At 57.8% G+C, this 20,803-nt stretch overlaps 1 protein-coding gene across 2 annotated transcripts in view; it reads left to right on the top strand.

The window, feature by feature from the left end:
* The first annotated feature begins 4,874 nt into the window (after nucleotides 1-4,874).
* PPARGC1B (PPARG coactivator 1 beta) overlaps nucleotides 4,875-20,803 on the top strand; it is a 36,254-nt gene continuing 20,325 nt past the window's right edge. For both annotated transcript variants that reach the window (XM_065734522.1, XM_065734521.1), the window contains exon 1: nucleotides 4,875-4,963. In XM_065734522.1, coding sequence (XP_065590594.1) covers nucleotides 4,880-4,963 — 84 coding nt within the window. In that variant the 5' untranslated portion in view covers nucleotides 4,875-4,879. The remainder of the gene's footprint in view (nucleotides 4,964-20,803) is intronic.

Genomic DNA, 20,803 nt, shown 5'->3' with positions numbered 1-20,803 from the left:
CTGACTCTATGCACACTGCCAAATGCGTGCCCCGGAAATCTGGTTCTGAACGGATAAACATTTCTTATTACTGCTGCTAATGGGATACCAGCCCACGACAGTGTAGATACTTTAATAATACAGAGTTCTTTTAATGAAGAAGCTTAACAAATTAAATTACTTCCCAATATTTGTATGTGTCATATTTGCTCATTTATGCATGCAATAAATGGAATGAACATTACGGAATAGTTAGAAAATAAAGCAGACATGAGAACTGCACTTGTGTGAAACCAGAACTGGGCACTGCTTTCCTCACACTGCAGCTGGGCATTCCCTCCCCTGCACTACACTGCACGAAGCAGTGACACAACAGCAGAGCTGCCCCCACTCATGGCCAAGGATTCTGCAGCTGCTGCAGTTGTGACAGCCCCAGTTGCTAAACCTCTGTAGCAAATGGTGCTTGCAGATGGAGGGCTGCAGCCCTCGCTTGGAGCCGGGCCAGGAATTGCTTAGTTCATGGCAGTGGTGCTCAGCACTGTGGTGCATCTCCGCACCTCTGCTTGGTCTGTGTGTGCACCTGGAAGTATGCGGGATGCACTCTGCTGTCTCCTCCCCCCGTTGTGTCATTTGGGGTGTTCAGATGCAATGCCCCCTCCGGCTCTCTGCTCATGGGGATATTGTGCCCAGCCCTGTGGCAGGCAGGTGAGCTGTGTGCCCGTGTTCCTTTCCCTCCTAATGAGTCAAAAGTGCATGGGAGAGATAGAAATAGCTCTGGCTGACACAGATACCTGTGCAAAGCAGTAGGGGCCTGCACTTGCCTTTGTAATTGCATGCTGCATGGCGATGAGTCAGCCGGCCCTGCGCGGCGGGCAGCACGCTGCGGGATGTCTGCAGCCCTCGCCAAATTGGTGTCTATTGGTCTGGGAAAGTGCTGTCCCCCCCAGAAAGGGGGCTCAAAACACAGCAGCCAGCACGTGGAGAAGCTAGCAGGGAGAAGAGTGGCAGCAAGAACATCTTACAGCTTTTTCAGCTCTCTAGACACTTCCAAGCGGCAGGAAGGAGCGCGAGCTGTGATCGTGCTGCATTCTCTCTGTTGCTATGTGCAGAACCGCTGCTCTCAGCATTCAGGCCTCGCTGCAGGGCTCAGCCCCAGGCTGGCACTGCCCACACCCTGGGATCAACCTGAGGAGATGCAGAGCCCCAGGGTGCCCCTATTGCAGCCACCTGCACAGGCAGCCCTGCAGGCATGGACGAGGCGGGGGACGGCGGGTGACATCGATGGGATGCGACACATGCTATAAGTCCAGCACGAGAGTCAGAGTGAGAGAGTAAGCAGGAGGGACACGGAGCATATGGCACAGCTCCCGTCGGGCCCTGCAGGCAGACAGCCTCCCGGTGCCAGCGCTGCACGAGCTGCTCATGGGAGATGCACCGTGCTGGTGGCATAGGGGCTGCTTTCTGGGAGCAGCCTCTCCGAGAGTGAGAGCTTCTGGGACCCCACGGAGCCACTGTCCCCAGGCAGGACAGGCTGCCAGCCCTGCAGCATGCCAGTGCCCAGCTCTGGTGCACAGTGTGGGGAGTGGGCGCACAGCTGCCGTGTGCTGCTTCCCGCAGAGACGTGAGTCAGCAGCAGCACTGTGGGGAGGCAGCGGGCATCCCGGGGTCTTCGCACAGCCCACGCAGCTGGCAGCAGCCACACTGCATTGGAGCCCTCCCTGCCCTCCTCAGCTCCTTGCTCCGGGAAATTCCCATCTGTTTCAGCAGCTAATCCTCAAACCCCACATGTCTCTCTCCACAGGTTTCCTCTGCAATAACAGCCTGACTTCAGGGATGCAGCTTTGGAGAAGAGCAGGCTGCAAAATCAGGCTGGAGCTGCGGAGCCTGTGCTGGAGCAGCTCCATCTCTATCACTGCCGTGGGCTAAGAGCTGCAGCACGCTGAGCCCTGGGGCAGGTGTGATGTCCATTCTGCATGGGGGTTTGTGGCACACTGCAGCATCACTTTGGTGAAAGAGCAATGGAGCCTGAGGAAATGAGCCCAGCAGAGATGCTCAGTACCTCATGGGGCCACCAGCACGGTTAGGAGCCCCGGGGACAGCCCCGCTGTGCCTCATTTAATGCATCACAGAATCATTAAGGTTGGAAAAAAAACCACAAAGATTAGCTAGTCCAACCATCAGCCCATCACCCACGGAGCTGACAAGGAGAACAGGCCATTGCGTGGGGCCCTCGCGCTCCTGGGGCACCCAGCGCTGTAACCAGGAGGACCCCACTCGCCGCTGCCTCCCACCCCGCGCTGCTCAGCCCTTACAACATCTCCCCGTCCACAAACACAGCGGCTGAAACCCGAGCACGAAGGCGGCTGCTGGCGCGGGGTGGCTCCGGCCCTGGCGCCGCTCATTGGCTCTGCTCCGCGTCCCGCGTTGGCCTTTGGCAGTGCGAGGGCACTCAGCCCGCGTCCCCCCCTGACCGCTGCCCTAATGACACGGCTCTCCCTCCCAAAGGGCACGAGCAGGCTTCTCCTTGTTATATTTTACCTAGGCTCTGTTATTCCCCGGGGCTGACGCTGGCGTGGGAGTGGGGTTTGGGGTCAGCACACTCAGCACCATTGTGGGAAGGTGGTGGGGCTCCTCCTCTTGCAACGGCCGCAGCTGCCTGCCCCTCTTTGAGGAACACCAGGAAGTTTCTGGTGCCAGTGATTATGAGAGGTGGAGAGAGCGAAAACCAGCTTGTCAGGCATGTCTGGCCATATCACGGGACAGAAAGTGTCATTGCTTGGGGACGTTGGCTCCTTCAGGGCTGGGGCTGGAGGGCAGCAGTTGGAGGAGGTCCTATCTGCCCCAGCAGAGGGCTGAGAGCTGCAAACCGCAGCCGACACCGCTTTAGTTACAAGAACCAGCAGGCCTTGAGCTCTGCCAGCCCTCCTGCTTGCAAAACTCGGGTTTTGATTTAGAGGGAAGTCACAAACAATTGATAGTGAAACTGCACATTGCTCTGCATGCAGCCGGAGAAGGGAGTGTGCACATGGCGAGCGCTGCATCCCATTCACACAGCCACGGGCAGGACATGCTCCGTCCCCACCTGGTCTACAACTTCTGAGGAGGCAGAACAAAGCTGTGAGGCACCCTGTCCTCCTCCTCCACTCCCCTGGAGCTCTCCATTCCATAGGGGAAAAGCACCAACCAGCTCACAGAAGCGCTGGGGCAGAGGGAGCATCCAACCACCACTGCGCAGCCACGTCAACAGCTGTACTTCGTCCCCCAGGATCCTGTTGGACCCCATGGCCAGAGCAAGCAGCACATCCTCTCTGCGAGGTGTTCCTGTTGTGCTCCATCTATGCTGTCCTCCACTCACCTCCTGGCACAAGGGCCTGTCCCCAGCTGGCCCTGCCCAGCTTTGCAGCCAAACGGAGCCGTTGGGTGGTGAGGGCTGGGCTCGGCTTTGCTCTCCTCCTCGGGTGCTCGCAAGCCCAGCCACGAGAGAAGAGGTGTTTCTGAAACTCGAGGCTATGGTGGCTGGAGTTTTGAGCCTTTTACAAATGGTTCCCACAAACGGTTACTTCCCATTTGCGCGCAGCTCATATAAAGGAGATCACGAGATACGCGAAGGAGAACCTCACTTGTCATTCAACAGATGTCTCTTGAAAGCCTGCATTCAGCGTGAGGCCCTCCTGCCCCACTTCTCCCCCAGCAAGGGGAACACGGCTGCTGGCAGGGCACCCCTCCCTGTACAGCATGCAGAGGGGTGCAGGGGATGCACGGCAGGACACCGAGAGCCCAGTCCTTCTCTGCAGGAAACATCCCACGTCCCAGAGCTGTTTCCTGCCCCGTCCCCTTCTGCCATGTGTGGTGGCAGCACTCTGGAGCACGGAGCTCCTGGGGGAGGGAAGTTTAATGCAGTGGGGCAGTGTGAAAAGTGCCTCGGGATGCAGTGTTACAGTCGTCAGTACTAAAGTAGCACCACGAGGGGAAGAGCTTTGGCAGCTCCTTTCTCACTTCTCCCACCCCAGTAGCAGAACTCCACATCCCAGCTCCCACCAAGCTAGCACTGCCTGTGACATCTACTGGTGCAGAGCTCGGGACACAGGGAAACCCAGCGCTGAAGGGGTCAGACAGAGCTTTTGGAACAAGAGCAAGGAAAGAATGCTGATGGGCAGCAAGGCTTAGCTGCTGAGGGAAGGGGCCTCAGTACAGCCATCAGAACACAGCACATCCTTCCCCACCTCATGACCTCGCTGCATCAGTGTTTGGATGCACAGGTGCCCTGCACCGAGCCCTCTGATGGGACCAGAGACTGCGGCCCCATGAGCTGCAGGTGCTGCCACTCGGCTGTTCGGGTAGCAGCTAACTCAGGCTGCGGCAGGGAGCCCCGCTCCTTCCCGTGTAATTGCTACGGGTAAGCAAATAGAACATTCGTGAGATTTTTCGTCCCGTCATCAATTATTTCTAGCAGGGCTTTTAGCGTGCACGCGCCTCAAAACCTGAGACAGAAAACGATACACGTGACATCGAGATGCTCGCTGCAGGCACACTGCTGAGACGAAGGCGGCCGGAAAACCTCCCGCCTCTCTTTACTCCCCGCTCTCTGTCCCCCGGTGCGGCTCTCCTGCCCGGGACCCCCATCCAACCCCCACGGGACGTCCCCCGCGGGCGGTGCCGCTCAGAGCCTCCCGGCGCAGCGCTGCCCCACGCACAGCTCCGCGGGTTCCCCTGCGGGGCAGCGCAGTGCTGTCCCCCCCCCCCCCAACTCCCACTGCCCACCCCCCTCCCCACCCCTTCCCCGGCTCCCGCAGCCGGCGGGCGGGGGCTGCTCCCGGCTCCGCCCCGCCGGCCGCCCGGCTCCTCGCCGCCGCGCCTGCTGCATGCTCGGTGCCGCCTCAGCCCCAGCCGGAGGTGGAAGATGGCGGAGCCGGGGCCGGACTGCGGAACCCTGCTCGACGAGGCGCTCTCCTCCTTCGTCTTCAACTACCTCGCTGACAGCCAGGTGGGGAGGGCGGCGGTGCGGAGCGCACGGAGCCGACGCGGAGCGGTGCGAGCCCCCGGAGGAGCCGCACTGCCGGCTGAGCGGGGGAGATTTTAGGGGAGGGGGTCTGCGGGGCAGTGCAGCCCCCGCGCCGCACCGCGGCGGCTCCGGCCCCCGCTTTCAGCACCACTCGCACGTGGACTCCCGGCCGCCCCGGCTCCCACGTCCCCGCGCGCGTGGGGCGAGGGGAGAGCCGCGCTGCAGCCCCGCCGGCCGCGGGAGGGGGGCACGCTGCGGGGGGCTGCGCGGTGGGGGCGATAAGAGCTGCGGGATGAGTCATGCCGAGCGTCAGTTGCACGCATACGGGCTGGGATCTGGGGGATGGGGGGGGGGGGTGTTGGGAGAGGGGGCTTCGTGCTGCGAACCGGCGGCTCCGAAATCTGGATCGGCTCCCTCCTGCACGGAGCTGGGTATTAAAATCAGATTAAGGCTCCTTGGCAGCTCCCGCACAATCACGAGAGCGAGCCGTGCTCGCTATAGGGCTCGCATGCTTTTCCATTTTGGGGGGTGGAAGAGAGGCACTATACAATAATCCGGGCGGCAGTGGGAGCCGTGGCCGATCTGGAGCACCACCGCACATTTCACAGCCGGAATGATGAGGCCGGTGCAAGTGGGAAGAGTTTTCTGTAGTTATATATCATCCCTCCAGCCCTTCACTTTCATAACCCCAGATTACAAAATAGCTTCGATTGTGAAGCGAGCGGGTTCATCCCAACCCATGCTCTCTCACCAGTTTAGCTCTGGGACTGCAGACAGCAGGAATACGTCGTGTGTGTGTGTGTGTGTGTGTGTGTGTGTGTGTGTGTGTGTGTGTGTGTGTGTGAGTGTGTGTGTGTGCGTGGGGGGAGAACGGGACACACGGGGACTAATCCCGCTGTTTGGGTTCCAAACAAACAAGCTCTCAGGACTTGGTAAATCAGATTTGCCCCCGGTGCGTGTGCCAGACAGAACCAGGCAGGTCCTGCCACCAGCTAGATGGATGTGGTCCCGGTGCCCGCCCCGCGTGCTCCTGCCTGCCGTGGGACGCGGGCGCTTTGCTGGGGGCAGAGCAGCGGGTGGCAGCTCCGGCTCTTAACGAAGAGCCGATGACAGGCTGATTACAGCAGAAGGGTCAGGGAGGGTGAGAAGTGGGCCGAGGTGGTTTTGTAAGCAGTTTGAGTTCTCTGATTTGGATGGATTTATTATTGCTGGGGGAAATGCTGGCTTGGAGGAAGGAGGCAGGTTTTGGAGGGTGTCGTCCCCTGAAGTGCTGCTGCAGCTCCCAGCAGCTCAGCTGCTCTCTAGGCAGGTGAAAGTTCCTGGCTCTGCTTCCCGGCAGTACGCTGCGTGCTCTGTGGCTTTAGCTCCGAGCGAAGAGCTCGTGTGATTGCAGCATGCGTCTGAAGGGCTGCTTCGTTTTGCTGTTCTGGTCAGCGTTTGACATCTCAATCTAGGAATGGTTTCTTGTTGGTTTTTGGTTTTTTTTTCTTCCCGAAAAGGAACTGTTAAGGGGAGAAAAAAAGGAAACCCTGATGATTGTCATCCTTCCCTGGTGCAAAACCACCATGTTGTGAACATCCCCTGCAGAATTTGGGACCGTGAAATGGCCTGTGATGAAATAAGACCGTTTTTATGGCATCTCGTGAAATAAGACTGCTGTGCTTGAGCCCTCTTCCCCCCCCCCCGTGTGCTGTTGGAGGGAGTGCTGTGCATGCACACGTGGGGTCAGTGCTGGTCTGACGTCTGCAGGGCATATAATGTTACGGGCAGCAAACGGCTCTGCCGCAGGTCCCAGCTGCGATGCGCAGCCCGCGACAAATGTTGCACTTCCCCTCCGTCCCCTGCGTGCGTGGAAGGGTGTGAAAACAGAAGGAAAGAAAGACAGGGAAGAAAAAAAATGAAGCCCCCCCCCCAACCCCCTCGGCGTTGATTTGCATACATTTGCTTAGGGAAGGAGTGAGTTGTAAGTGTGTGCTGCGCGTGTACCTTACCCTCTGATGAAACTGCAGTGGCGGCTCCTGCTGCTGTCACATGCTTTCTCCAGAACTGGAGCCGGAGGCGGGCCCCACGCTCCCGCGGATGTCCCTCCCCACTACTACTGTACAGCCCTGCTTACAACTGGGTGCTGGCTGCTCAATGAAGCCCGAAAGCTGCTTCTGCACTGTCCCCCGCGCTTCGGCACGGGATCAGATTATCCTAAGAGGCTACGATGTCAGGAGGCCGTGAGACCATGAAAATTACCCGTTTCCTTCGTGGAAATCTTGAGGAACTCTGACTCTTCCCCTACAGCCTCTCCACACTCCGTCCTTGGCAGTGGGTTTCGGGTGAGGAGTGGCTCAGTGTTGGTGATGAGTGCTCTGTGACAGTGAACCCTCGGGAGGGCTCCGGGGAGATGCACAGTGAAGGTTTAACGTGGGTATTTGCATCCATCCCTTTGTTATATGGGCTTGTGCTGAGGTTGCCTGCGAACCTCTATTTACATATTGAGGACAGCTATGATTCACATGCAACCTGCATTGCTACAGAGAGAAAATCAGGGTTTCTCACTCCGTACGTGCCTTTCTCCTGCCATCCCCTTTCCTTTCTAACAACAACGAGAAAGTGATTTTGTTCTGCAGCAACTCAAAACGGGCCCATTTGATCCATCTTGTGCAAATCCACCGCCGCAGGCAATGGAAAGTGGCATCCTTGTGGCTCCGCGGGGAGCACGGGCCTCAGCATCCCCGCACGAAGCAGGAGCACTGTGCTCCTATGGCTTCGATTTGTTTAAAACCCCCCAGCAAAGTGCAGCAGGGAAAAATGATAACAACATGCTGCTGCTTGGAGAGATGCTCCAAGATCATGTGAGCTGAAATGCTGTATTCCCTCTTTAACTTCTCAGCCTCCCGCTAACAGCTTAATCCATTGGTGAGCGCAGAGAGCACGCTGGAGCTCGTGGCTGAGCATCAGGTGGATTGGTATTGGTAGAAGTGCAGTGAACGTGTGTCCCTAATTTCTGACAGTCCTCGCTGAGCAGCCCAATATTGTGCTTTGTGTGTGTGTTGGGCTCTGGGTGGTGGAGGCAGCCCCGGGCTCTGCCAAAGCTGTCCCTGCGGTTCAGGTCGCAGGGCTGACGATGGAGATGCTCTCACCTTGCTGAATGCTGCGGGGCTGTGGCACAGATGTGTGCAGATGAGGCCATCAGCAGTGGTTTGCTTGCAAACACTGCATGCCTGCAGCTGTGTGCATTGCAGCTTCAGGTATGGGGGAGACAGAGTGCAGGGGGAGGAGGGCTGGCCATCATGAGAGCTGTGTGCAGCCTGCCTGCTCTCAGCCCTGGCTTTGAGCCCCAGCAGGACCCTTCCCTCCACCTGCCTGCACATCCCTCCCTGCTCCATGCTGTAATGGAAAGGCACCTCTCCAACAGGTGAATAATTAAGGTCTTAACCTCGTGCCTCTACCAAAGGGAGCTTTGTGAAAGAGACTGATTTCTCTCCCACATTAACCTTTCCAATGTCAAAAGCCTCTTTGTAGTTAGAAACTCTGCTTGCTCCCGCACTTAAGCGCTGTCAGTTGAAAATGAAAAATGTCCTGGGGCCACAGGATGCCCTTCCTCTCCCAAAACCCCCTCTTTGCTTCGTGCAGGGTGAGGGACGTGGACACCTGTGAGGCTGTGCCACTTGGGGCTTTCCCTGTGGTGGGGCAAAGAGGAGCCTGCGTTTGTCAGAGGAATCCGCTTCAGCCCCCGCTCTGCGGCTGAGCCCCGCTCCATGGCAACCCCGTGCAGGCTTTCATTTCTCGTGATGGTTTGGCAGAACGAAAGCGATTTAGCAGAGGAGGAATTTTGCACGCTGCCTGCATGGGGAGATGGGCTGGGGCATCCTGCACCCCAAGAGCGGGAGAATGCAGGCAAGGGAATGCCCTGCTGCTTGCACCACGTGCAAAGGGATGCGGGTGCCGATCGTGGTTGTCACGAGCCAAAGACTAAAGGTTGAAGTTAATGGCGCAGATGGTCAGGTGGGGTGAGCTGACCTACTTTGGGAGGCAGCCACACTGCTGTGCCACCCAGGTAATGGTCCGGCCAGGGCGTTTTTCACTTATCGCTCAGCAGTTCTGCTCTTCAGCGCTTTTCCTGAGCTCCGGCCATGGAATTGCACTAATTATTATTTATTTATTGCATTTTATATATATATATATGCATGTAATGGGAGCTTCCAGGAAACGCCGCGGACTTTGCATGGATCTGGCAGTGCTTGCAGTGCCAGCAGTTCTGTCCTCGTGTGGCACCGCAGCAAAGGCAGCGCGCAGCCCTGAGCTGCAGACTGTTGCATCGAACACATTCCTTAAGACAAGGAAAAATAAAAGCTAGAGAGCTCTGCTTTGGCTGTATAAGAGCTGAAAACCCCCATCAGCTCTCAGTGCCGTGCCTTGTGTATTGGCTGGTGGGGGTGCGAGACTGGTGGGGCTCAGGGGCTGTGTGCAAAGGCCCCATCCGGTGGCCAGGCTTAACCTTTGATCACTCTTGGCTCCTGGGCAGATGTCTGGGGCTTAGAGAAAATGCTTTGCTTATCTCACTTCTCACTGTCCTGAGACAAAGCCGCAGGCGCTGGGTGCCAGGCTCCTCCCCAGTGCCCTGTACCTGGACGGAGCAGCTCTGCAGGTAGGATGCAGCTGCGCACAGCGTGCTGTGGGAGCACCACAAAGACCCTGCTGAAGTGGCGCAGAGCTTCCTACTTCCCCATCCCTCTGCAGCTGGTCGCCTGGTGAGGAGCCACACAGTGCTTCCCCTCCAGCACAGACCAGAGGGGAATCCGTGGGCTGGGGGCTGCAGAGGGAAAGAACACAGGTGGCCTCGAGGGCTGATGTGACGCTTCTGTGTGTCCGCGGCACGCAGTGGCACATGCTTGATATGGATGTTTTTGTGCTGAGGTGGCTGAGGATGAAACGAGTGCCTGGAGCTCTCGTGGTGAATACGATTGCAGAGCAGCGGTATCTTTACTGCGATGCATTTTCTGAATTCTTCCTCTGTGCTGCTTCTGCGCCATGAGCTGGCCGCCTGCAGCGGCAGGGCTGAGGCAGCCCCTTCTGCTGAGCCAGCGCTGCTCGGCAGCCACCTCTGCTCCCGATTCAGTTTGCAGAAAGTTCCTTGCTGCTGTCGCTTCGCTTCCTGGCCATTGTTCGGGCGGGCTGTGGGAGCACAGAGGGTCCGGGCAGATGGGGGGTGGGGGGTGTCATCCTTTCCCCCCTCTCATGTTCCAAAAGCTGCTTCCCCCACCCAGTCCCTGAGGAGTCCTCATTTCCTAATTTTCGCGCACATCAAGAGCAAGGAAATCCTGTGGCAGGGGGAGATGCAGGGGAGAGGAGAGAGCGTTCTGGCAAGGAGGGGTCTGCACAGTGGCAGAGGCAGCTGAGCAGTGTTTGCTGGGAGGGGCACATCCAGCGGGGAGCCTGGCCACCACTCAGCACGTTTCTCCTGCCCGGATGGGGCTGTGCGTTTCAGCTCCTGCAAGTGACAGCTGGGGATCTGGCCGTCCTGTGGTGCAGCTAGAGCAGAGCTTGAGCACAGTCAGGATGCGGGCAGCGGTGCAGGGCACAGGCAGCACGCTCTGTGGTGCCCAGCCTGCAGACTGTTTGCTGAGTCCTCACTTTGCTGTTAGCCCAGCTGGGTCGGTGGGAGCAATGTATGTTGCTTTTTTCTCAAGAAAATGCAAGCGTGGCTGTGGGGTCTGTCAGGAAGTGCTGCAGTAGGAGGATGCTGTGACGCTGTGTGTGCACAGGGGCAGGGGCAGGGCAGGGAGCAGCCCTGGCTGCAGCTGCAGTGCTGACCGGATGCACACTTGGGTGTCAGCAGCAAGCCACAGGTGTGAAGCATAACACTCACACAACTGTCACTGGCTTTCCTTCTGCCCCGTGAGCATCACACGTGGCAGCGGTGTCACCTGTGCACCAAACAGGACATTGCTGCTGTGGATTTCCTTGTATGCATTTCCTTGCATGTTCTCCATGCAAAGCACGTGCTCCCCTGTCCCTGTGCTACAAAGGTGGGTGTTGCAGACTGTGTGAGGGGATCCCACCCCAAGGGGTGATTCTTTGCCTGATCTCAGTGCCAGGAGCTGGAGGCAGAGTGGGGCTGTGCGTTGTGCAGGCGCAGCTGGCCGTGCCCTTTCCTCCCTGCAGAGGTTGCCCACCTGGCACCCATGGTGAACTTCATTCCAGCTGTAGCCTGTGTCCTGATTTCCCAGGACTTTCACAGCTTCAGTGCAAATCTTTGTGACTTTCATGGCCCTTCGCTCAAAGCTAATGACATTTTGCCTTGCTGCCGGCTCTCTTCAAACCGCAATGCTTAGCTGCTTCCCTGCCTCATCCCTGCAGCCTGCCCAGCAGCGGTGTGTGGCTCCTGGGCACACTCAGCACCGTGGGGCTAGAAGGATTTTAAACCTTCCCTGGAGCAGCATGAGCCCCATGGCTCTGCAGAGCTGGAGCTGAAGCTTTAAAGCAGCCAGCAGCCTGTTCCCTGTGAGTAGGCATGCACACAGGTAGTCACGACCTAACCACTCTAATAATGAAAAGAAAAAATTGCAACTGCATTTCTTGAAAAGGAAGTTTCTGTGTATATTTGGGCCTCAACAGGAGACTGGTACATCATTTTTTGGTACTAAAGCCTATTACTCAGATAACAGAACTCAGACCTTATGAAAACTCTGTGGTTTTCTCAGTCTGAAAGGCTGGATGGTGTTAGAGCCTTTTTTTTTTTTGTGCTTTTTTTTTTTTTTTTTTGCTGTCATGTCCTTTTAGGAAGCAGCATGTATGCCTGTTTATATTTTTGTTTTGAAAATGAAAGCAATTTGGTGCAAAACCTCCTGCTATGCATGCTACCAGACAGCGCTGGCGTGGAGGCTGCTTTTTGTGTGACTGCAGCACACAGACCCCAGGAGCCCCCACCCTTTATCCCCATGGGCTGGAATGAGAAGCAGTGGGTGTGTGGGACACGCTCGTGCACGTGTGTCTCCTCCTCGCTGGGCAGAAGCTTCGGGATATGGAAGTCAGTGCAAGAGGAAGGAAGCCAGCAGCCGAGCAGGGTGGGAGGTCGGGGGGAGCTGCTGGGGCAAGCACAGACAAGGAGGGCTGGAGCTGCTCGGTTGGTTTGCTGCTGCATCTGCAGTGCTCAGGGTGCCTCTTCTCTGCTGCTGGCTCTTGCTGTGCTGCCCATGGGGATGGCTGCCTGCCCTGGTGACCTGTTGCAGGGCTGGGGCTGAGCAGCTGTACTGGCATGGAGAGGTGCCACTCAAGGATGTGGCAAGGTGCTCTTCAGGACATGGTGAGGTGCCACTTGGTAACGTGGCAGCCAGGGCCCTGTCCTGGGGCAGGGGCTTCCCTCATCCCAGCCACTTCCCCTGTGTTGCCACCAAAGCCAAGCTGCCCATCACTGCTGGATAGCACAGCCCCAAGTCCAGCAGAAAGTGAAGGCAGGTCACAGGGGAGCGGGGGCCATCCCCGGCTCTGCTGCTCACTTATGACAGTCTAAGGTCCTTTTAACTTTCCCTCTGTATTTATGTAACCCAAACTAACTCTTTTTGGAAGCAGCCGCTCTGTCTCATTTTGATACCTAAATATAGCTGCCGCTGTTGTGGGAGGATTAGCCTGAGAGCGCAGCACAGGGGCTGGGACCTTTGTGGATGGGTGCAGGGGGAAGCTCAGACCTCTCATGGTGACCTCCATGTCTGTTGCCTGGCCATGGCTCACAGCTTCCTGGGCACTGCAGAGCCCTCCTGGGGTTGGGGGGAAGCAGGCACTCCACTGGATCCAAGCGGTAGGTTTTTATTTCGATGTCTCACTGCCTTTTGAGGTGAGAGTCCATCTATGCCCAAACACGCTGTTTGTTTGCTTCCCTTGAAGGAAAGAGCCAGATTCCAAACCACGTGGAGCAAAGCTTATGGCTGCAGGCAAAACCTTCAGGTCCTGTGCCACGAAGGGGGCTGGCACTGGGGGTGATAACTCAGGGCTGCTGGAGCAGAGCCAGCAAACGTGACATGGGGCTGGGCAGCGGGAAGGGAAGAAGAGCAAAGGTCCTTCTGTCCTTAGGTGACTGGGGCACTGCACACATTTAAGTCCTGAGCTTGTTTAATGAAAGACGTGTGATCTGCTCCTTTGAAATGGCAAGCCGAAACGGCTCTGAGAAGCGCATTTCTCCTTGTTAGGGCTGACCTCACCAGGTCCTGCTGGTGTCCTTCCCTGCACCTGGTGGCACCGACTGCATGGCACATGGCAGAATGGTCCGTCAGACATCACCACTGGTCCCACGTGTTTGGCAGGGCCGCGTGTGGGGACAGGATCTGAGTGCTGAGTGTGGCTCTGGGACCTGCTGCTGTATCTCGATTCACACAAGGCCGCATCACTCTCAGCAGAGATGACCTCCTCATCTACATGCTGCATTGGGCCCTGATAACGTGGAGGTGAAATGGAGGAGGCAGAGGCTGCACATGCAGCACACAGCCAGGCGCAGGGCCCGGAGCGTCCCCAGGATCCCGGAGCTGCTCCGGCAGATGGCTGAAACCATCGCGCCCTGCTCTGAAGAATACAAATGTGCAGCAGATACGGTTACCCATCCCTGAGAGCAGTGTTAGCTTTCATCTAGATCGATATCCCTGCCTGCCCACGTCTGCTGGAGCACTCAGCTGGCAACTCAATGCCAGCCAGGAGCAGACACCCGCCAGGGCTCGGCCGTCCGCTCCCGGTCCGTCTGTCCGTCTGTCGCAGCGTGCGGGCAGAGCCAGCGCCGACCGCAGCACCGCCGCTGCGCTGTCGGACTCCGTCATGCGTAAAATGTAATAAATAGGGCCATAAGCCTTTTACGAAGTCTATTTCCACTCTTGGATCTGGGATTTAATGCATGGCTGCTTAGCGAGGCTGAGGATTTCAGGGGTCAGCGAGGCTAATTGCAGCGCTGTGCGGAAGGGCCGCGCTGCAGGGTCCTGTGTGGGCAGGAGGAGGTGGTGGGAACCTGGTGGAGGAGGGATGTGGCTCCCACCCTCCCTGTCTCCACTCCAGGGCTTGGAATGTGGCCACCATGCACAGCAACTTGACCGGGGACCCCCGAGAAGTGCTGACATCACTTTTTGGGTTGGTTGGCCTCCTGTAGCTGGAGGGCCATGTGCTGCTGCTGTGCTGGCCCCCGTGCCAGGCTGTGCAGGCTGGGCTGGGCTGTGCTCTGAGGTGGTCTGGCCCTGCAGCCACCAAGAGTGGCAAAGCCTCTCTGGGTCCCAGCACCAGCCGTGTGCACGGTCAGGATGATGCTGGCTGTCAGGAAGGGAGCGGTGGCACAGGGACAACCGTAGCCGGCGTGAGGGGGACCCAGATGCCCGGAGGCTCTCAGGCTAGTGAGGCTGTGCCGCAGATGGAGGATGCCAGCTCCACTCGGTTACTTTCCCTGCTGATCCCGTCATCTCCATCTTGCGCCGAGTGCTGAAGTTACCATGGAAACCAGCGCAGCGGCAGCTCCCGTGTGGGATCCTGCAGCCGGCCCAGGCCCCGCGGCCATGGCAGGTGGCAGGCTGGCTGCTGCCCTCACTGCCTGTCCTTGTGCCTCCAAGGCTCTGCTGTGCTGCTGGGCTCTGCCATCCAGCATCACTTCCCTGGAGTTGCGGCAGTGCCTGTTCCATCAGTCCCGGGGGAAAGCCTTGCAGAACACACGGAGAAAAGCATCAAACCCCCCTATAGTATCACTATTAATAGCACCTTTGCACAAAGTTATCTTTAGCAGCGCTGTTCCACCTCCTTCACAGCGGTGATTGCACAGCCCCAACTCCTCACTGTGCAGCCCCGTGGCTCAGGGCAGTGTGGGGCCCATGGAAGTCTCACCCTGCTGCCAGGTCCTGCGCTGCTGCCGCTCCCCAGTGGTTCATGGGAGACCGCCTGCAAAGCCCTCCCTGCAGTGGGAAACGGTGCAGGATTCTTTTCCAGGGTTCATTTCTCTCTGGTGGCCCCAGCTGTGAACTCTGCTTGCCTTTGCCTCTCCTCCCACGTCACCCCAAAGGCTTCCTCCCTGGAGCATCCCCTCTGGGGGCCTGCAGCAGTGCTGGGACCATGCGTGGTGCGCGGAGGAGGCAGTGCCGCAGCTTGACTGTCTGGGCTGGAGCAGACATTTTCCACTCGCATTTCAGGGCGTGTTCTCATTGCTTTCAAGCTCTGCTCCTGCCTTCATCCACCTCCAAGCTCCTGCAGACCCTGAGAGGGCACAGGGCTTTGCTGGGCTGTGCCATTCAACCCAATGCTTTGAGGCAGAGTCGTACAGTGCCTGCAAGGGAAGGGCGGCTTTGTCCTGTTCTTGAACTCCACAACCGCAGAGTTCCTTGGTTCCTGGGCTAATCTGTTCCTACTTTTAATGAGCTGCCTCTTTCAAGCACTTTTCCCTAATAATCAACCCTTTGGGCCTGGGGGAAGGGCTGGAGATGTTCGACTGCAGACAACCAGAGGCTGCAGAGTGCTTTCTCCCAGCTGAGTGGTGGGTCCCTTTGGCACTACCCCTTCTTGGCACTGCATCCCTTGGCCCCAGCCATGGAACTGGGCTTAGCGGGTTGAGGAAGCCAGCAAAGTGCAGCTGGGGAGGAAGGAGAGGGGCAGTGGGCAGCTTGTACTCGGGAAGGCAATGCCTTAGAATTGGAACAAGCTGAGCCCACGGGGTCTGCACTGCCCAGCTGCCCAGAAGGCAGGCTGCACCCTTCCAGCCTTATGCAGTGATGTACCATGCTCTTGGTGCAGCCCTACCAGCCAAACCCACATGCTCTTTGTGGATGGGCATGCCTATGCCGCGGGCTTGGCGGTGTGCTGCCAAGCCTTAATAATGGGGTTTGAGCTCACTCTGTGTGTGCTCAGCGAGCAGCTTGGGCAGCTGTTTTTGATAAATGGAAATCTCCCTCCTGCGGGCCTGTTCTGTGCAGGGTGTGCGCGTAGTTTGCAGCTACCGACTCTTGGGAGCACCTGTCCAAAGGACGTTGGTCCCACCTGGTCCCTCATCCCATGGTGGCTGCCTTGGCCAACCTGGAAGCCTGAGGTGTCTGCTTTAAGGAGAGATCTCAGCGGTGCCTCTGGTAACATGACAGCACTTTGTGTCGGCCACAGGGCGAGCTGAGCCAGGCCCCGTGTCAGGACCATCATTTCTAGGGTGGCGATGATGCAAGGCGAGAAGGTGCCTGGTGCTGAAGCTGCTCGGGCTGTTCCATTTATATTTAGCTGACCCACTTGCTGAGTGGGACACCGCGGGTCGGGGAATGGCTGACACTTCTGGGGCAGGATTTGTCCCCAGTGGGAGCAGCCTGAGTAGGGAATAAGGAAGCAGCCCTTTGGTGGAGCTGGGGTGTTTTCCCGAAAAGAGCCGCTTCTCATGTGCAGCTGCCCTTGCCAAGTGGAAGGGACATGGTGTTCCCATCCAGCAGCCTCCCTGGGGTCCTTTGGCTCTGAGCACCGAGCTGGCAGGGCTGGCACACCTGGGGAAAGGCACGTCCCCAGGGTGGGTCAGAGCAAAGCGCTTGCTGAGGAAAAGGAAATTAATTATAGGAGCTTTGCTTCACTCCAAGCAACTGGAAAGGCCAATGCTTTCTTCTGTTGGCTGATAAACTAATTGTAAGGACAAAACCTCAACAAAAGCAATGCTCTTAAATGCTTTCTTAATTAATAATTCTCAATAATTACTTGACGTCAATGACCAATAAACATTTCAAAGAAAGGAAGTTGCACTTAAGTGCTTGCTACCTCTGGTCCTACAATCACCACTCTTGGGTTCTTGAAGATTTGATGAATCCAACAATAAAACACAGGGAGGGCCAAGGCTGATGTTTGTGAAGGAAAAAAATCAGCAGGAAAGCATTACGCCTGTGCTTAATGAGGAGGGCAGCTGAGCGGCCACGTGGCCTTGCTGCCCACTGGTGCATTGGCCAAGTGGGTGCACCAAGGGTGCAGCTGAGCTACCCCAAACCCTGGTCCCCCACCTGTGCCCCCACAGCCTTCCGTGGGCACTGGGGGCTGCTTTCCTGGGGCAGCACAAGGGGTAGAGCAGCCAGTGTCTGGGGAGTGCTGCTGCTGTGGATACTGATCCATGGGGGGCACCGCTGTGGTGTCATCTTTCGGGCACTTGCTTTGTGCTGCTGCCTCCTCCTCCGCCTCTGCCTCCACCTCCTTCTTCTCCTCCTCCTCATCTTCCTCTTCCTTCTCCTCCCAGTGGTCCATCCTTAGGGCAGCATCTCCCAGGGCCCAACAGCACAGCCAGGTGCAATTTGTTGGATGGGAGTCGGGAGCACCCTGCTGCATCTGGTGTTGGGAAACACGCTGCTTATCACAGTGCCCCAGCACTAGCACGGTGCTGGGAGGGTTAACTTCCTCCTCCTCCTCCTCCTTCTCCTCCTTCTCTCTGCTTCACAGCCATCTTAAAGCTGCTGAGCTCGAGCCCTGCAGTCCCCATTCCCGCTCCTTTTACAGTATGTGCCGGCAGCTCCCGCTCTGTCCTGCTCCTTTCCATCTTTGGTTGTCCCCGCACTGGCTGCCCCATGCCACTCCCACTGCGCGCCCCGTGGGGCTGTGCCCGTGGCCGTGGCCATGGCGAGGGGCTGCCTGCAGCAGCACGGGGTGCGAGGTTTGCCGAGGTTTCTCCAGGACGGCGCTTGGTCCCTGCCAGCAGCCAAGATGGATGCCAGCCGGCTGTCGGGCATGGCAGCGTGTGGGACCTGCAATCCCTTGGCAGGAGCTGGTGGCATCCTCCTGTGGGGTCAAGGGCCCTGTTCTTAGGGACTGGAGGGGAAACTGAGGCACTGCTGGCACTGGGAGCTCTTTAGGTGCAGAAAGAGGTCCCAGAGAAGGCAGCCAGGGCTGCTCCAGAGGGTGGGTGGCAGCAGGAAGGGGACAGCCTGGGGACAGGCTTGGAGCTACCACACTGCGACCTAAAGCGTCCTGGAGTGTTTGCTTGTGGCTGTGGGAGAGCGGCTGGAGCATGTGCTGCTGATGGACAGATGGATGGACAGATGTGGCCGTGCTGCAGCTGCGCTCCCCTCCTGGCCCCCAGCAGTGCGGGCAGCAGGAAGCTTCTGGAGCCTTTCACAGCAAACCTGCTCCAGGGGGCACGGTGCTGGGGCCAGGGCACATCCATCCACTGATCGAGAGTTGAGGTGAAGCGCACAGGTGGGAGCCCCGTGCTGCAGGACCCAGGTGCTGCTCTCTTTCAGGGAGACACCGGATGCGTCCCCATTCCTGCCTCTAACGTGTCTCTCAGTCGATGCCAAGCTGAGTCTGCCTGCTGCCAGCTCTTATTTTAAGGCTGTGTTTTTCAGCTGCTGCTGGCTCTGTGTCACCAGTGCATGGTGGCCTGCTACCCAAATACCAGCAGCAGCACGCGGGTCTGTGCCCCGTGAGCTGGGGGAAGTGGGAGAAAGGCACTGGGGCAGGGCAGCAGCTCCCAGCTTCGTCCTTGCTTTGCTGCTCTGGCAATGCTGCCCCATTTTTTGGCTTTCTCAGGTTGCTGCAATGCTGTGCTCGGGATGTTCCCTGGGCGTGGGCAGGAGGAGAAGCCTGGGAAGGCAATGGAACATTTCCTTGTTCTCCTGGCCCTGTAAGCCATTCGCCTCTTGTGTGGACTCACTTCCCAGCATCCATTCTCCCTCAGAAGATGGACTTCTGCCATCTGTGAGGTATGGCTGAGAAATGGAGCACTTAAACTGCACCCTTACCCCAAGTGAGGCATGCAGGAAAAATCTGATGGCTTCAGGTCCTCCTGCAGTCTCACAAAATGAACCGTGCTATGAGTTTGTTTAGAATGTTGTAAGACTGAGCAAGGAGGGCCAAAGTATATCCCTGCTTCTGGTCCCCAGGTGGAACCTGAAGGCTTTTTCAGATTCCTGTGTGAGCTGTGTGATTCATCCTTCCTGTCCCCATGTGGGGACATCCTGGGCTGTGAGTTTTCCTGCGTCTGGGGGCTTGAGCCGGGCCACCAAGGGAGGGAGGGAAGAGGGTGTGGGATGGGAGGCATGCAATGGGTGTGTGATGGGAGGTGTGTGACAGAAGGTATGTGATGGGAGGACTGGGGGAGCCCAGCAGCTTTCTGGTGCTGTGAGCAATGGCTCAGGCACTACTTTTGCTGCAAATGCAGCAGGGTTGGATTCACCCCAGAATGTGGATTTCAGGGTGAGGAGGAGTGTGCTGGGTGCACAGGCTGCAAGACAGACTCACCATCCTGTTCCCATGTCCCCATACCTGGAAAGCAGTCCTGCACTTACTGGCTATGCTCTGGCCATTCTGCCACCACTGCTGCCCCAAGCTCATGGGGTGGAGGTGGGGAAACTGAGGCTGTGAGGCTGCTTCCTCTGGCCGTGTGCCCCTGGCCAGCTCTGCAGACACGGGGTAGGGGTGCAGCTGTGCCGGTGGTGCTGGCGGAGATGCCCCAGGAGCAGGTGTCCCAGCGTGACCCGGTCGGCAGCACAGGATGCCTGGAGTTCCCGTCCTCCTTGGCCCCGTCTCAATGGGACTCAGTGCCAAGAGCAGAGGAGGAGGCTGCTGCATGCAGCCAGCACTGCCTCGACCCAGCTGGGGCAGATTTTCAGTGTATCCCTAAATTTTTTTACCCATTTTGCTTCTTTTCCTGAGTATCCATCTCTTCCCGGCACCACCCGATATCCTATCAGTGAGCTGCATCTCTCAAGAGAATTTTGGCAAGGCGTCGAGAAGGATATGAATCCCCAGCAGATTTTGGGGCACATCTCCTTCCCTCAGGAAAGTGCAACAGTGGAGCAAAGCCTGATGTGAGCTGAATGTTTACCATGGATGTCTGCTCACCCATAGCCCCGGGCAGACAGTGATTGCAGCCAGAATGAGTGCTGGCATCCCTGGCAGTCCTGGCTCCATCCCTGACTGTGCATGATCCATCTCTGGCTGTGCTGGCTCCATCCCTGGCTGCAGGCAGTACAGCTCTCTGCATTCTGGGACTGGGTTGACATCCTGCACCGGTGTCCTGGGTACTGCTGCTGCTCTCCAGGGGCTCTTTGAGTTGCAGAGGCATTTTTAAAAACCCAGCGCAGGCATCAGCATTGCTCCTGGGCTGGATCTGAACCCGAGCTGGGTCTGCTTGGACAGAGCACACAGGGTATTGCCAGCCCCATCCCTCATGTGCTGCAGCCGTGCCTTCTGAGCTCAGTGCTGCCCACCTGCTCCTTCAGACAGTGCAGCGTGACTGAGGCTCCTTCTGCAGTGCTGCACCTGCTGCCCGCTGGGTCCTGCGCAGCAGGGAGAGCTGACAGCCAATGACCAACCTGTGCTGCACAGTGCATCCCTCCCATCCAGGACCAGCACTTCCATCCCACTGCCTGCACAGCATCACACAGAAATGTCCCCGCTTTCTCCTCGGTGGCCCTTTGTGGCTGTGTCACAGACACCTGAGCTCAGTAGGGTGCTGTGCCTGGCTCTGGGGCAGTGCCACTGTCACCTTGATCCCATTGCAGCACTGGCAGAGCTCTGGTGGCAGCAGGGCAGCCTCATGCAGCACCCTGGCTCCTCACACTAAATCCAGCAGCAGGCACGGTAACAAATGAGCAGTCTATATTTAGGCACAGCGTCTGGAGAAGCGTCACAGTGTTGCCAGCAGATTTTACTATTCATTGCAGGCAGGTTTCCCCGCTCCTGCTTGATGCCACCTTTGCAGAAAAGCTCATCAAGGACATGCAGCAGCAGCTGGCAGAGCACCCCAGCACCAAGAGCACCGGCACCAGCACTTCAGGGCCTGGCACTGCAAGGGATTTGCAGAGCAGAGCATCCTGTGGAGCCTGGGACAGGCACTGGCTTGAGGCACTTTGGTTTTGGCAAAAGCCT

This window comes from Cyrtonyx montezumae, unplaced genomic scaffold (genome assembly GCF_038088225.1).
Source record: "Cyrtonyx montezumae isolate F1298 unplaced genomic scaffold, pur_monq_1.0 scaffold_18, whole genome shotgun sequence".
Taxonomy (NCBI): domain Eukaryota; kingdom Metazoa; phylum Chordata; class Aves; order Galliformes; family Odontophoridae; genus Cyrtonyx; species Cyrtonyx montezumae.
This window is presented reverse-complemented; position numbering and strand designations above follow the sequence as displayed.